At 33.6% G+C, this 15,205-nt stretch overlaps 1 protein-coding gene across 4 annotated transcripts in view; it reads right to left on the reverse strand.

The window, feature by feature from the left end:
* Positions 1–15,205, reverse strand: part of ATG5 (autophagy related 5) — a 103,499-nt gene that overhangs the window by 9,775 nt on the left and 78,519 nt on the right. For 3 of the 4 annotated variants that reach the window (XM_032484614.1, XM_014563253.2, XM_014563252.2), the window contains one exon: positions 8,412–8,529. In XM_032484614.1, the coding sequence (XP_032340505.1) occupies positions 8,412–8,529 (118 nt within the window). Of the gene's footprint in view, positions 1–6,952; positions 7,114–8,411; positions 8,530–15,205 lie in introns of all 4 variants that reach the window. The other variant, XR_004321863.1, reaches the window with a different exon arrangement.

Below are 15,205 nucleotides of genomic sequence, written 5' to 3' on the forward strand. Positions count from 1 at the left end.
TAAGATTTTTCCTTTTAATATATTTTAACAAGTATATGATAATCCAGCTGGCTGCAGTGACTATGGAGATGCCGTAGTAGAATAAGTTTACTTATTTCCTATCAGAGCCACACTTCTGGCACTCCTAATCACATCCATAAATTAATTTCTAAAAAAAGCAGAAAGCTCAGTAGCATGGAACTCCTGCCATAATCCGAGGTAGAAGCAGTTACAACATCAGTTTACATTTAGAGCTCATTGCACATTTATATCTTCCGTGCAGATGCTGAACATCAACAAGTCCCTTTCTCTGCAGAGTGGGATTAAAAACAAATGACAACAAGAAAAAACAAAACTGCTTCTTGCTAACTCCACTTGGTAAATTTCTTATGAGTACAGTTATTTGTGAAAAAATAATAACAAACCCGTAAGAAAACAGTAATGTTAGTTGTAAAACCTTGGAAAAATATGAAATCATGAAATCTCACTTAACTAAACCTTTTGTTCATTTAAACCTTCTAACCATCAGGTGGATAGCGGGTAACATCCCTATTTTTTAGAGTAAGAACCATTAATAAAAAAAAAAAGCAACTACTGAATGACCTTCTAAATCAAACAGTGTGAAGGTACAAAGGGATACTAGAATAAAAACAATTTTAAATGAGTGAAAAAAGAACTAATAAAACCGTAAAGTGATTATTATTCTTACTTCCGAACCCTCATTCTGATGAAATTTGGGGTTTGAAGGTCTTACGTTTCTGTGGTATGAACTGGCAAACTGAAATGCCACCTCTTTGAGGGGGTCAGTGTCATCATGCTGACAAAAGCACCAACTGTTGGTTCACAATTCAAATTGAAGGATCTGCTTCAGATGAGTAACATGAGATCTAGATATTTCTTGTCTCTAATTGCTTTATGTCTGAAGAAAATTATTGCAACATCAGTTAATTCACTTTATAAAACAATCTAATCATACGTTACAGAGCGAAGGAGAAAAAATGTGAATACGTTATCTTTTCTTATTTTTTGTAGAAAGTACTCTGTGCTTTCTCATAAAGTGTGTAAAAAATATAATTTTCAAGTTAGACTACCTAAATCAGATACTATGACTCCCTTAGCCTCAGTTGTTATAACTATCTTCCAATGTACTAACCAAGCAAATAACAGATCAATCTTAGTTACTTAGTTCCTCAGTGCTTTCCCCTACATCTCTGAACTCACTGAAAATCTTATGCACATTTATAGGAGAGAAGTAGAAAAAAAAGGCTAGTCCTTCACAAATAGAGTAGGGACATTTTAAATGAGCATTTCAGACCAGACATTACCCTTTAGCAACAAGCCCCTGGGTAGCTGGTGAAGGATTCTACTACAGTGGTCATCTGGTATGTGTGACCTGGTCCCTCCTTTGCAACTAACTTCTGCTCATCTTTTAAGACTTAGCTCGGTCTTTACTACCCACTCCAGAATAGATAAGACAATAATTCTTTCTAATATTCTCTGCATATCTCCAATCCTACACAAGCCATATCTGTGCTTCTTTCTGCCCACTCCAACTGGACTAAAGTTTCTTAAAAGCAGGGAATAGGTCTTACACATCCCAGTAACCCCAGTGTAGAAGACAGTATGATGTGAAGAAATTGACTGATGAATAATGAAATCTACAACATCAAATGGAACTCAAAAATTAAATGGTAAGTGAGAAGGGTCTCAAGGAGTAAATAAATTCCCAGGAAGCAGGGCAGAAATGGAAAAAGGTAAGTGGCTAGAGGATTGTACTTGCTGGTAAGAGAGATGCAGAGAAACCTGACTAATTTGCCATTGAATGTAAGCCTTGCCCTACACATACACTTCATTTGTACAATATCAAATATAAATTCAGGATTACAACAACCCAACTGTTACAGAGAACTGATCAGCTGGAACTTTGAAATAAATTTATAAAGGCGAGAATGGTCGCTGTTATTTTCAGAGTCCTTTAACTTACTAGATTTTTATACATTACATTAGAAAATTGGGAAATGAAATATGATTGGGCAAAGCTTATAGGTGTTTTGTATTCTTCAAAGTAAAAAAGCTATGGTCTTTAGTTTTAGGTTTCTTTAATTGGTTTATTTTTGTACGTTGTTTTTAATGAACAAAGAAAGAAATATTTCACTTCAGGTCTGGTACAGAAAGCTTAGCTCTGAATTATCTTAACTATAACTGGCACCACAGAAAAACCTTACCTGAGTTCACCTTTGGTTACTTCCTGTTACCCTGACTAACTCCTCTGCCACTTATAAAACAATAACAGAAGAAACACATAAAGCAGCTCATCATTAGTTATTCCACAAGAACAATGACCTAAAGCATGTCTTTGTGAATATTAGTACATTCTATCTTCATGTGATGAAATAAGGCAAAATTCCTTCATGCATGAATCATTTGTTGTAAGGAGTCGTAGACAATGGTGCCAAATAACTTTTATGAAGCACTTTCTCTTTTTATCACGTGATGACAGCCAGTTCTTATCCATACCCGCCCAACCTTAGTCTTTTGCTTTCAACTTAAGTTGGGTGCAGGTGTTTCAAAATGCTTCACAATTGACAGCATCACAGGTGTGCTGAACTAGACAGTAAACAGTTCTTTATTGAAAGAGTGACTTGATGTTTCGAATACTCCCCACAGATCCTGAAATGACAGTTATTTTCCAATATGAGGTGACAAAAGGAAGAGACAAATAAAAGTTTTTCCAAAGATAAGGTACTGGTGTTAGAAATGTGGCCTCCTCCTGGCATGAAAGTACCATCAAAAGTACCTCAAAAGTATAGGTGCTATTTACATCATTTCAGTGAAGTGTGGGTATGGCATGTGTCTTTCCTTAATTGATGCAAACACATGACAGTTTGGGTGGGAACAAGTATGTCACACAAAGACAGCTACCTACTGCATCTGAAATCACCAAAGAGACAGGTTTGTGGATTAAACCTGTGAGTGGCTAAAAGGTTGAAAAGGTGAAAATAAAAATATGGACTAGGAGATGAAGACTTCAGTTCTAAACCTAGTTCTGCAATTAGGCAGCTAAAAGACCTTTAGCAAATCATCTAAAAAAACTAAAAGGCTGAACTGAAATAACTGTTGGTAAGGTTGAACAATTATATGATTCTTTAAAGATTCAAATACAAAACTAACACCCAATTTCTTCTTGGTCTCCCTCCAGTAAGTTTTCCCTCATCGTTCTTTGTATTTGTTGATGACTGTGCTGCTGGCTGGGGGAACAGATCCTTACAGTAGGACAGTTTTATTAAGGTTTTGAGTCTCATTGTGATGTTCCCACTCAATAGTCAAGGATCTTATAAAGAAATACATTTTAAATGACACACTATTTTGTAAAGTAGATTGTCAAAAAACACCTAAGAAAAGTACAATTAGGTAGCTTAGCTTAAATTTCAGTTTACTATTAATTGATAAAAACATTTTTTGATGTTCTCTAAAATATTACAGAGTATTCAAAAAGAAAAATACAGTGCAGAGAAATGAATAACTGAAGGCCAATGCTTGCAGTGGGGGCAGGTATAAGGCTTATGGGTCCCATCTCTGTCACTATAAAAATAATTAATCCCATGTTCTTGCACTGGAAGGATTAATATTGCTAAAATGGCCATACAACCCAAAGCAAACTACAGATTTAATGTGATCCCTACCAAACTACCCATGACATTTTTCACAGAACTGTAATAAATAATACTAAAATTTATATGGAATCATAAAAGACCCAGAATTGCCAGAGTAATCCTATGGATAAAGGACAAAGCAGAAGGCATAACCCTCCCAGATTTCAGACAATACTACAGAGCTACAGTGATCAAAACAGTGTGTTACTGGCACAAAAATGGACGTATGGATTAATGGAACAAAACAAAGAGCCCAAAAGTAAACCCATACACCAATGGTTAATTAATCGTTGACAAAGGAGGCAAGAATGTACAATGGAGAAAAGACAGTCTCTTCAGCAAGTAGTGCTGGGAAAGCTGGACAGCTGCATGTAAGTTAATGAAGTTAGAACAGTCCCTCACACCATACACAAAAATAAACTCAAATGGTTTAAAGACTTAAATATAAGACACGACACCATAAAACTTCTAGAAGAAAACACAGGCAAAACACTCTCTGACATGTTTCACAGCATTGTTTTCATAGGTCAGTCTCCCAAAGCAACAGGAATAAAAGCAAAAATTAACAAATGGGACCTAGTCAAACTTACAAGCTTTTTTGCACAGCAAAGGAAACCATCAACAAAATGAAAAGACAACCTACAGAATGGGAGAAAATATTTGCAAATGATGCAACTGACAAGAGCTTAATTTCCAAAATACAACAAAGAGCTCATACAACTCAATAATGAAAAAACAAACAACCCAGTCTAAAAATGGGCAGAAGACATAAATAGATATTTCTCCAAAGAAGACATATAGATGGCCAAGAGGCACACAAAAAGATGCTTAATATTGCTAATTATTAGAGAAATGCAAATCAAAACTACAATGAGGTATCACTTAACATAGATCAGAATGGTCATCATTAGAAAGTCTACAAATAATAAATGCTGGAGAGGGTGTGGAGAAAAGGGAACCCTCCTACACTGTTGGTGGGAATGTAAATTGGTACAGCCACTATGGAAAACAATATGGAGGTTCCTTAAAAAACTAAAAATAGAGTTATAAAATCCAGCAACTCCACTCCTGGGCATGTATCTGAAGAAAATGCTAATTTGAAAAGGTACATGCACTCCAATGTTCATAGCAGCACTACTTACAATAGCCAAGACGTGGAATCAACCTAAATGTCCATCCACAGATGACTGGATAAAGAAGATGTGGTGTGTGTGTGTATATATATAAAATGGAATATTCCTTAGCCATAAAAATGAATGAAATGCCATTTGCAGAAACATGGATGGACCTAGAGATTATCACACTAAATAAGTCAAAGAGAAATATCATATGATATCATTGATATGTGGAATCTAAAAAATGGTACAAATGAACTTATTTACAAAATAGAAGAGACCCACAGGCATAGAAAACAGACTTATAGTTAGTTATCAAAGGGGAAAGAGGGAGGGGGAGGGATAAATTAGGAGTTGGGATTAGCAGATACAAACTACTGCATACAAAATGGATAAACAACAAGGTCCTTCTGTATAGCACAGGGAACTATATTCAACTATATTGTGATAAACTATAAAGGAAAAGAATCTGAAATACATTCACATGTATAACTGAATCACTCTGCTGTACACCATAAACACAACACTGTAAATCAACTACACTTCAATAAAAAAAGATTAATCTCTTAATTACACTTCAAATGGAAAAATTAGTCTATATTCTCAAATCTTCAAGAATGTAGCAAAATAGACATTAAATAGATTTTAAAAAATACAAACAAACCCTTACAATAAAAGATAATGAATCAATAAAACCTGCTGGGAATATCTCAGTCCAAATTTCTACAACTTGAGTTCAAAAATAAAGTTTACTTAACTATTCCTGTGAGGATTTACAGGAAAATGGCAACAATGGTTGTCTCTGGAGCAGGGAACTGAGACAGGGTTTTGTGTATAGGAGTTGGGACAGAGACTTTTCACTATACTCCTTTATATACTTTTGGATTTTGGAACTATATAAATGTATCATCTACTAGAAAAAAATTAATTATTTTACTGAATAAAATATATTAAAAAACCTTGATAAACAGGACTTCCTCAGAATTAAATATTTTTTACTCTTCAGAAGAAAATGAAAAGATAAGATCCAGGAGAAAATAATTACAAATCATGTCTGATAAAAGACTTGTATCCAGAATATATAAATAACTCAACACTCAGTATTAAGAAGATACATAATCTATGAAAAAAATGAGAAAAGGATTTACATAGACATTTCACCAAATAAATCCATGAATAATAATAAGCACATGAAAACACTCTACCTCATTAGTTATTAGGGATATTTAAAAAACCACCATGAGATACCACTACACAACCACTAGGCTGGCTATAATAAGACAAAAAACACACAATGGTGAGGAAGTGAAGAAACTGGAACCCCTATACATTGCTGGTAGAACTGTAAAATGGTGCAGACACTTTGGAAAAGTTTAGTACTTTCTTTTTGGGGAGGGGTAATTAGGTTTATTTATTTATTTTTAGAGGAGATACTAGGGATTGAAACCAGGACCTTGTGCATGCTAAGCATGCACTCTACTACTTGAGCTATACCCTCCCTGCTAGTTTAGCAGTTTCATTAAAAAATAAGTACCAACTTACCATACAACCCAGCCATTTCACTCCTAGGAATCTACCCAGGAAAAATGAAAACATATGTCCTGTATGTGAATGTTCATAGCAGCATTATTCATAAAAGTAAAAAGGTGGAAACAACCCAAATGCCCAAAGCCAAAGACATGATGGTAAGTGAAAAAAAATCAGTTGCAATTTTGTGACTCTTTTTACGTGAAATAGCCAAGAGGAAAATTACAGAGTGAGAAAGCAGACAAGTAGTTGTCTACAACTGGCAGTGGAAGCAGAAATTAGCTACAAAGAATCACATGGGAACTTTTGAAGTGATGAAAATATTCTAAAACTAGATTGTGGTGATGGCTGCACAATTCTATAAATTTACTAAAAAAAAAATCACAGAATTGGAAAAAAATTTAACTCAAACTCCTACTGAAAACTATAACTACAAAGCAATAAAGATAGATTAAGATTCTAAGATAGTACTACAATCAACTTGCTGTTCATTACATCATGATTCAAAGATCATAAATAATGTTTCAGGTAGTGACAGAAAGAAAGAATTTAGTAATTGAAATACTGAGTAAACATTTATCCCAGCATTAGAGATATGAGATGTGTAGGCCAGCATCAAACACCTTGACTAGCAGAGTATAGTGATGACAAATAACACATTAAGGCCATATCAAATACCTTTATAATCTCTTGAGGCAATCATATTTGTTCAATTTTCATAATTTTGAGAAGTGGTCAATGATCTTCTTTATCAATCCCTTCTGGTACTGGTTCTGATGGTACTTTAGATGTCCCCCTTCTCCATTCCTCCTATTGAGATTTTGCATCTTTTCAAAGTGCTGGATATACATAGGAATGCCAGGAAAGGCAAGCATATTTGACTAAGAAAAATAGTTACCGTCACAGGCCAAATGGCACACATTTTGAGCACCATATTCTTTATTTAGTCTTTTAGGCTGGAATATCAATATTCCTCCCAATCCTATTGTTTCTACTTAATAGACAAACCATTTCCACAGATATACTACACACTTCTTGAACTGTGTGATACAAGTATGTAAATAATACTGCCATCATCCTAAATTGGGATACGTTAATAAGAAACATAGCATCTTGAAGTATTACCTTTATATTAATTTATGCCTTACCTATTCCCGTAAGGATTTAAACTGGCAATTTAAAAAATGTTTTCTATATAATAAATACAAGTCTATGCAATATATTAACAAACACAGTAATATATGACTGAAATTTCCCCTATAGCTTAGTAACCAAGAATAAGACAAGTCACTCAGTAATACAGTGATGATCAAATTATGGCATATAGATATAAAGAACCACACTGCTGCTCTTTTTAAAAAAAAATAGCTTTAAAGAATTTTTAATGACTAAAAATATGCTCATGTTATGCTCAGGTGAAAAAAGCAGGACATATAATTTTATATACACCCCCCCACCTCAAATACTTGTGTGTATCTACATGTGTGTGTGTCAATAGTGCTATGAGTTACGGGTCTGTAGCATTTTCCCCCCTGGTCTACTGCATTTTCTTACCATTGCTTATGTTGCAATTAAAAAAACAGAATTCAGCCATTTTTATACTTTCCTTCACTTACAGGAAAACAATTCTAACCTAAGCTACAAAATGAGGACCATGAAACAGGACAAGTTCTCAACTAGACTTGTGAAGCATCAAAGGCCAAGAGAACAATGCTGAGTAAAAACAGTAGAGAGTAGCAAAAATTCAAGTAAAATACGCATCCATTATTCAATATCTTGAACTTTTAAGATATCAACCAAAGGTAAGATTTTTTTTAAAAATGATTTCTTATTTCTTTAGAATGAATAAACACAATGCAAGATTAAAAACAATGTTTACCGGAACTGAATTCACAAGTGAAAGATTCAGGGCAGCAGAAATATAAGAAAGTAATTTTAAAAGTGCATTTTATTTTGCCAAGAGAGTGAATTCCTTATTTCGTTAGTGTCAATAATTTATAAAATAATAAATATTAAGTGCTTCTGTTTCAAAAGAGTTTTCTTTATATGATAAAGAAAATATCTTCCTGAAGTAATCAGTAAGTGTCAGAAGAAGAGAGAAATGAGAGATAAATTTTAATGTTACTGATTATACTACCTTCAGGGGCAACTGCAGAAGGACAAACTTCTTTTAGAAGATCTCCTAGTGTGTGCAATTGTCCATCTGGAGCCACAGGACGAAAAAGCTTCTGAATGAAAGGCCGTTCAGTTGTTGTCTATTTGAAAAATGAAAACAGATTTCAAACAATTAAGTCTTTGTTGCTGCAAACGACAAATCAATAGATCAGAAATTTAAAGCTGGCATTAGATGCCTTCTGATAGTGTAATGAGAAGCATACAACATCATAAATGTGGTATTATGGCCAAAAAGGCTTAATATAAACTCACGTAAATCCAATCATGAGAAAGCAATAAGACAATTCAGAGCATGCAGCATTCTAAAGATAGCTGGCCTGGACACTTCAAAAAAAGTCAAAGGTATTAAAAAAAATTAAAATAATACGAAAAGATTAAAAGAGATTGACAAGATATAACTAAACACAAAACATAAGCTCTGAATACTGGATTGGAGAAGAAAAAATTTTTAAATCAGCTATAAAACACATTTTTACAGTAACTGGGGAATAAAGAATGAACATTATTCACTATCTAATGAATATTACTGAATTCATTATCTAGTATTATTGAATTAATGTCAAATTTCTTAGGTTGATAATGGTTATAAGGACAATATCCTTATTCTTAAGAAATTCATAATCAGGCATTTAGGAATAAAGTAACATGTTTGAAACTTACCTTGATATGGCTGGGGTGGCAAAGGAAGAAGGGAGGGGGTGTGTGTGTATGTGTGTGAGAGAGTCTGTGTGTGTCTGTGTGCACAGGGACAGAGAGACCACAAACGTGGAAAAATGTTAATTACTGGTAAATCTAGGTGAAGGGTATTATATGGTCTTAGCTGTTTTATTATTTTAACTTTTCCATTGGTTCAAACATTTTCAGAATAGTAGGTGCAGCATTTCCTCTGACAACTGTTCTTAGCACTATGTCATAATTTATTGCTAATAATGTCAATCATCTACCCATTTAAAAAACTAAGTTTCATTTGCCCAAATTCCCTCCCTAGGAGCAAATGATGGAATTATCCCCATGACGGAGTGCAAAGGCTCCAGAATCGGTCAATCTATGACTAACAGCACTGTTGTTTATGAGTGCTCAGTTTCTTTGGAAATTTGAGACAGTCTATATTTCTTAAGTTTGTTGTGGGAATAACTGAAGAACTGTGCCAAGCACGAGGTATGTAAATAAATACATGATGAAGAGAGTAACACTCCCCCCTCCACAACTCTTAACTGTTATTTCATTTTAAGATGTTAAGTTTTTATTTTAAGCTTTCTGGAGTGAAAAAATCTGTAAAAACAAAGTAATACCTTATATTTTATAAGAAAATGATTCTAAATACCTAGCCTTGAAAGACAAGTTTTTTGTCTGTTTACTGTTAAATCATAGGGGTATATCTCAACAAGTTTTACCAGATTTGGTAAAAAATAATCTGGTTTTAAGTGCAGACATACTCTAAAATGTAAGAAAAGACAGATGTAGTGGAAGCAGGTGAGTATCTTCCCTCACTTTATACTATGTATTCAGTAAATACATAATAAATGTTAAAAATGGTATTACAACAATACAATTGAGAGTATGGAGAAAGTATGAAAAAACTAAAATTCTGATAATTAATATGCACTGAATATAATGTGAATTCACTTCACTAAACTCTTCATTTTTTAAAAGTATGATTGATATCTTTCAATTTAGGAAGCTTATACTTTTCCATAAGATGAAAATGAGAACAGTATCATGCACAATCAAGGATTAACTATGTGAAGATAATAAAGGTTAGATGAGTCCAGAGAAGAAATAAATAAATCAGGGACTGCAGTAATAATTTAAAATAGCACCCACTTAGGGCTTTCTATCTTCCAGGCAATGAAGAGGCTTTTAAGACTTTTTAGCAAAGGAAGTGACGTGATGAAAGAGGCTTTTTCTAAAGGCTAATGGAAAGCAGCACTGTGTACAATGACTTGGTTAAGAGGTAACATCAGGATGACCAGTGAGAAGCTGAATAATGCAAACCTATGTGATGACAACTGGGACCCGGTCAGTGGAAAATGAGGGGCAGAACTGTATCCCTAATTAAAAAAAAGTTAAAATGTATCATCCATGCTCCAATCTGAAAACACAAAGGTTTTCAGCAAAGTCAAATAAATCTTTTCAAGATTCATTCACTCCCTATTTGGTGACAGAACTGTGAGGTGGCTTAGCTATAATAATATAATACACACTATAATATAAAAACTTGAAAACAATGTGCTAAACAGGAAAGACCCAGCAGTCTTAGCTACATTTTAAAAACAGAAATTCTCCTCTACTTCTATTCCTAGAAAAAATGGCTATAATTCTCTGTACTTTTTTTCAACTCTCTCCCAAATCGGAACACAGTCTTTTTTTTATTTTAATTTAAGTAGAGTCAGTTACAATGTGTCAATTTCTGGTATACAGCATAATATTTCAGTCATATGTATACATACATACATTCATACTCTTTTTCATTATAAGTTGCTACAACATATTGAATATAGTTCCCTGTGCTATACAGAAGAAAATTTTTTAATCTATTTTATATATAGTTGTTAGTATTTGCAAATCTCAAGCTCCCAATTTATCCCTTCCCATCCCCCTTCCCCCTCTGTTAACTGTAAGTTTGTTTACTATGTCTGCACCAGAGCAGTTATAATAAAGTTATTACTTTAACAACTTTTATAATGACGTTATTTGCTTGTGGGGAGGTAAAAAGCCCCAGTAATATTAACATATTCTTAAATAAATTCTGCAGGATGGTAACCAAGAAAACTCTCACCAAAGTAAACTGCTGTTTCTCATATAACAAAAACCTTTATTAAAAGACAAAGACCCAAAATACTCCAATCAAAACTTTAATAAACATTATGTTTAACACTTATTTGAGTGCCTTTAAAAACTTACATTCTTAAAAATTTAGTACGCTAGAAAAGAGCATTAAGTGTCTGAGTAAGTAACACCAAAGGTTATGAAAACTGCTCAACTCTGGGAATTACCCTTAAAAAAAAAAGCCCTCCACAGACTGATCAGGCATTCAAGTACTATACAGAGGTTCTAGAGGGCAATGGGAATAGAGGGCACATTCATGCAAATTTCTTAACAGATCTCATCAAACCTAAGGTGGAGTTTAGCAGAGAAGACTAAATAATAAGACTAAGTATTTAAAAGCTATCTTCCTTCTGAATATGCAAGAATTTTAAAAATACAAAAACTCCACGAACATGAATGAATTTTTTAAACTTTGATTAAGCATGCATGAAACCAGACAATGCTAACAATATCCATGGTAATCTGAATCTTAGCCTGATAGACAAGAAAGCCACTGTAGCAGGACTATACCACACTTACTTAACCTAGACATAATTTGTAAATATGCAAACTATTTCAGTGACTTCCAAGAAACACTGTTATTTTCTCAGGAGAAATAACGTGACTTAGTAAAGTCATCTTTGAAACTACTCTTGTTATTTTTTTAAATCACTTATGTTAGTCATTTCTTAAACACACCAAATTGAATACAAAATTGGGGTGCTACTGGCTGACTGTTGCCCACCCTTTCTGTACTCATGCATCCTCACCACTGAAACAGTAACTTTTTCCTATATGGAAAAGTTTCGCTGTTGATGTAAATGGAGTATACCTGGAGGTATACTAAACAGAAGCAAAGGAAATTTTTAAGTTAAATTTGTAAAATTTTAGTGAATCAAGTTTGGATATATATGCATGGATATAAATGGAGGTAGTATCTACAATGCAAAGTTTCTGAGATGATAAAATACCTGTACAGCACAGTCATGGTGCACACAACCACCTAAACACATCCTAAAACACACACCACCACCACCACCACCACCGTCATCAACAAGGTTTGAGAGTAATATAATGAATATTTTAACTTAATACTATCCCAATTTAGCAGACTTCAGTTTTATTTCCTTTTAGCTTCAAATCTATTTTCTCTCAGCTCACTTGTCTAGATGTTAAAAGGTCCAGAATCATGAAATTCAGCTTATGTTGTAATGTTTAAAAAAAAAAAGGCAAAGTCACTTAAGGACTAAACTCAAAACTAGTCTAGAACTTGACACCAAAAACAAGATCCATAAAAGGAAATACTGATAAACTGGACCCTCATCAAAATTAAAAAGCAAAACTTGCTCTGCAAAACGTTCTGTGAAGATCTTTTGACAAAGGGCCCAGTTTGTTAGAATAGCTTGGATAAAACCATCCTAGTTAGTAGTATCCAGATTCAGGCTCTCATCTGACTTGCTGTAAAATTAATCGATAACTTTTGCTTCAGTAAGCTTTAGACTGGCATTCTATTCTCTTGGTTAAGCTGAAGAAACAAGTATTATATTGATAGAAGTATTAATATATGCTGTATTTCTCCAGGTGTAGCATCAGCTAATTTATGCATATGCTTTGCTTTTAAGTCCCCTGAAAAAGTCATGAAGATTGGCTTACTATATTAGTAAGTAAAATTTATTTGACTTATAAGAGTTACTTAACTATATCAAAGGATTTAACTTGTTAGGTTTGTAGTTTTTTTTTTTTTTTTAGTCAGCTATACTGAACAACAACTGCAATTAGCAACGCCTACTGATTAACAGAGAATGTAACTAGATTTACTTCATTAACTATATGGGTAGTACGATGTGTTTTAGAAAAATTAAATCTGGAAAAGAATGAATTATAAAAATATCAAGAAGTGAAAAAGACTGTTCTTATTTTTATATAAAGTTATATTTATAGCTAGTATGAATTAAACTGAAAGGCATTAGAAAAACTAGATTTTATAATATACAAGTCCAAAAATCCACAAATAACTCTTAAGTATGCTATCCCTGCACAAAAGCTACTTCCAATATTAAAAATCTCAGCAACAATTACTAGGGCCATCAAAATCAGTGTATTTTCACTTGACACAATTTTAAAATAACTAAATCTACTATAGTTCAAAAGCTTTACACAGTAAGTAGTGAAAGCTTCATGATTAACAAATGGTAACAATGATGAATACCAGTAAAACTTTCCTTATAGATTCTTAGTAAAAAACCACAGTACAATACTTTACTTTTGATGTATAGCACAGGGAACTATGCTCAATATCTTGCTATAACCTTTAATGGAAAAAAGATGAAAACAAATACATATATATATATGCATGCAAGACTGGTACATTATGCTGTACACCAGAAACTGATACACTGTAACTGACAGTACTTCAATAAAAAAAAACTACTTTTGAGAATCATGTGGTCACTGATATTCCATTAATGATGGTATGAAGAATATTGTATTATTTCCTGACTATGTTAAAAAAAAAGATTTGCAACTGCTTATAACAAAAGCATATGTATAATAACAAAAACTATTAACACATGTTTCTTAGAATGATTCCATGTCTTATAGGTGGAATCTAAAAAAACAAACTGGCAAACCAAGCTCATTGATACAAAGAACAGATTGGTGGTTGCTAGAAGTGAGGGATGGGAGGGGGGTAGGAGAAATAAGTGAACTATTTTTGTTTTTAGTTTACAAAAATTGAAGTGGGGGGGAAGACTAATACGATACAGTTTATAATACAAATTAAAATTGGAAGAGATTGGAGAATTAGGGAGTCCCTTTGGTTTGCCTAAGAAATAATGAGGATATGAACTTGTATGTGGCAAAGAAAATGCAGGGAGTGGCTATGAGCAATAATTGTATGATAAGAAAATAGATGTTTCACTAATTCATTCATTTATTCTTTAATTCATCTCTTTTACTATATTAGGTACTTGTTAGAGATACTCAGCAAAAAATGAGCAGTCTCTGCCTTCACAAAGCTCTCTGACCAGCCCTGAGTAGCTCCTTTAATCTAGCAACTCAAAAATTAGTCCCACCCCTTAAGAGTGCTCACAGCTTCCATTCAGAACCATTCACCCCACATCCTTTCAGATTCTGCTTCCTAGCCTGTTCTCAAATCTCTCACTTTCTGATCACATCTTCCTTCCTGCCTATGATTCCACTTCATCTTATTGGCAGCTCTCATCTCTGGCTTCACTTCTTAAGATTCACTTTCCACTTCTTATTTTGGGAGCTGATTTCACGTGCTTTGGGTAAATTCCTGCCTGTGGTCTTGGCAACTAGGCATAGTCCTCATGACTGCCTTTCTTATCCCCAAACAGCCCAGGTCCAGAGAGTCAAGAGTCCAGCCAAAACAAAACAAAACAAAACAAACAAACAAAAAAGAATTATAGTAGTACTCAGGTATGGGATCTCTGCCTAACAACCAGAAGGCAGGGGAAAATATATCAGAAATCTTCATTCATTAAACATTTATTGAGCAATTACAAAGGTATCACTTGTGCTGGTGGATACAAAAATGAACAATGCACACATAAGCAAATAATTGTAACACACTGTTAAGTGATAACAGAAATATGTACAAAGTGCTATGAGAAAATCTAAAGGCCCGAGCACAAACTTTAACTCTGGGCTTTTTGGCAGCTAGAGCAAAAACAAAAATAAAAATAAAAAACCACAACTGATTATATAATTTCATTTTATAAGTGTGGAAGATATACCAGTAAATACAAAGTAAAATACACTAAGTGTGGTAGAATGTAATATATTAAAATAAAATAATAGGGAATTTCCAAAGAAGGTGAAAACAGGAGAGAACACAGATCTTCCAGATCTTCTGAAATATGTAATTTTTTTTTTAAAAAGAGAAAAAGATAAGGCCATTTCAGGCAGACTACAGCATCAATCCTT

This window comes from Camelus ferus, chromosome 8 (assembly GCF_009834535.1).
Source record: "Camelus ferus isolate YT-003-E chromosome 8, BCGSAC_Cfer_1.0, whole genome shotgun sequence".
Classification (NCBI taxonomy): domain Eukaryota; kingdom Metazoa; phylum Chordata; class Mammalia; order Artiodactyla; family Camelidae; genus Camelus; species Camelus ferus.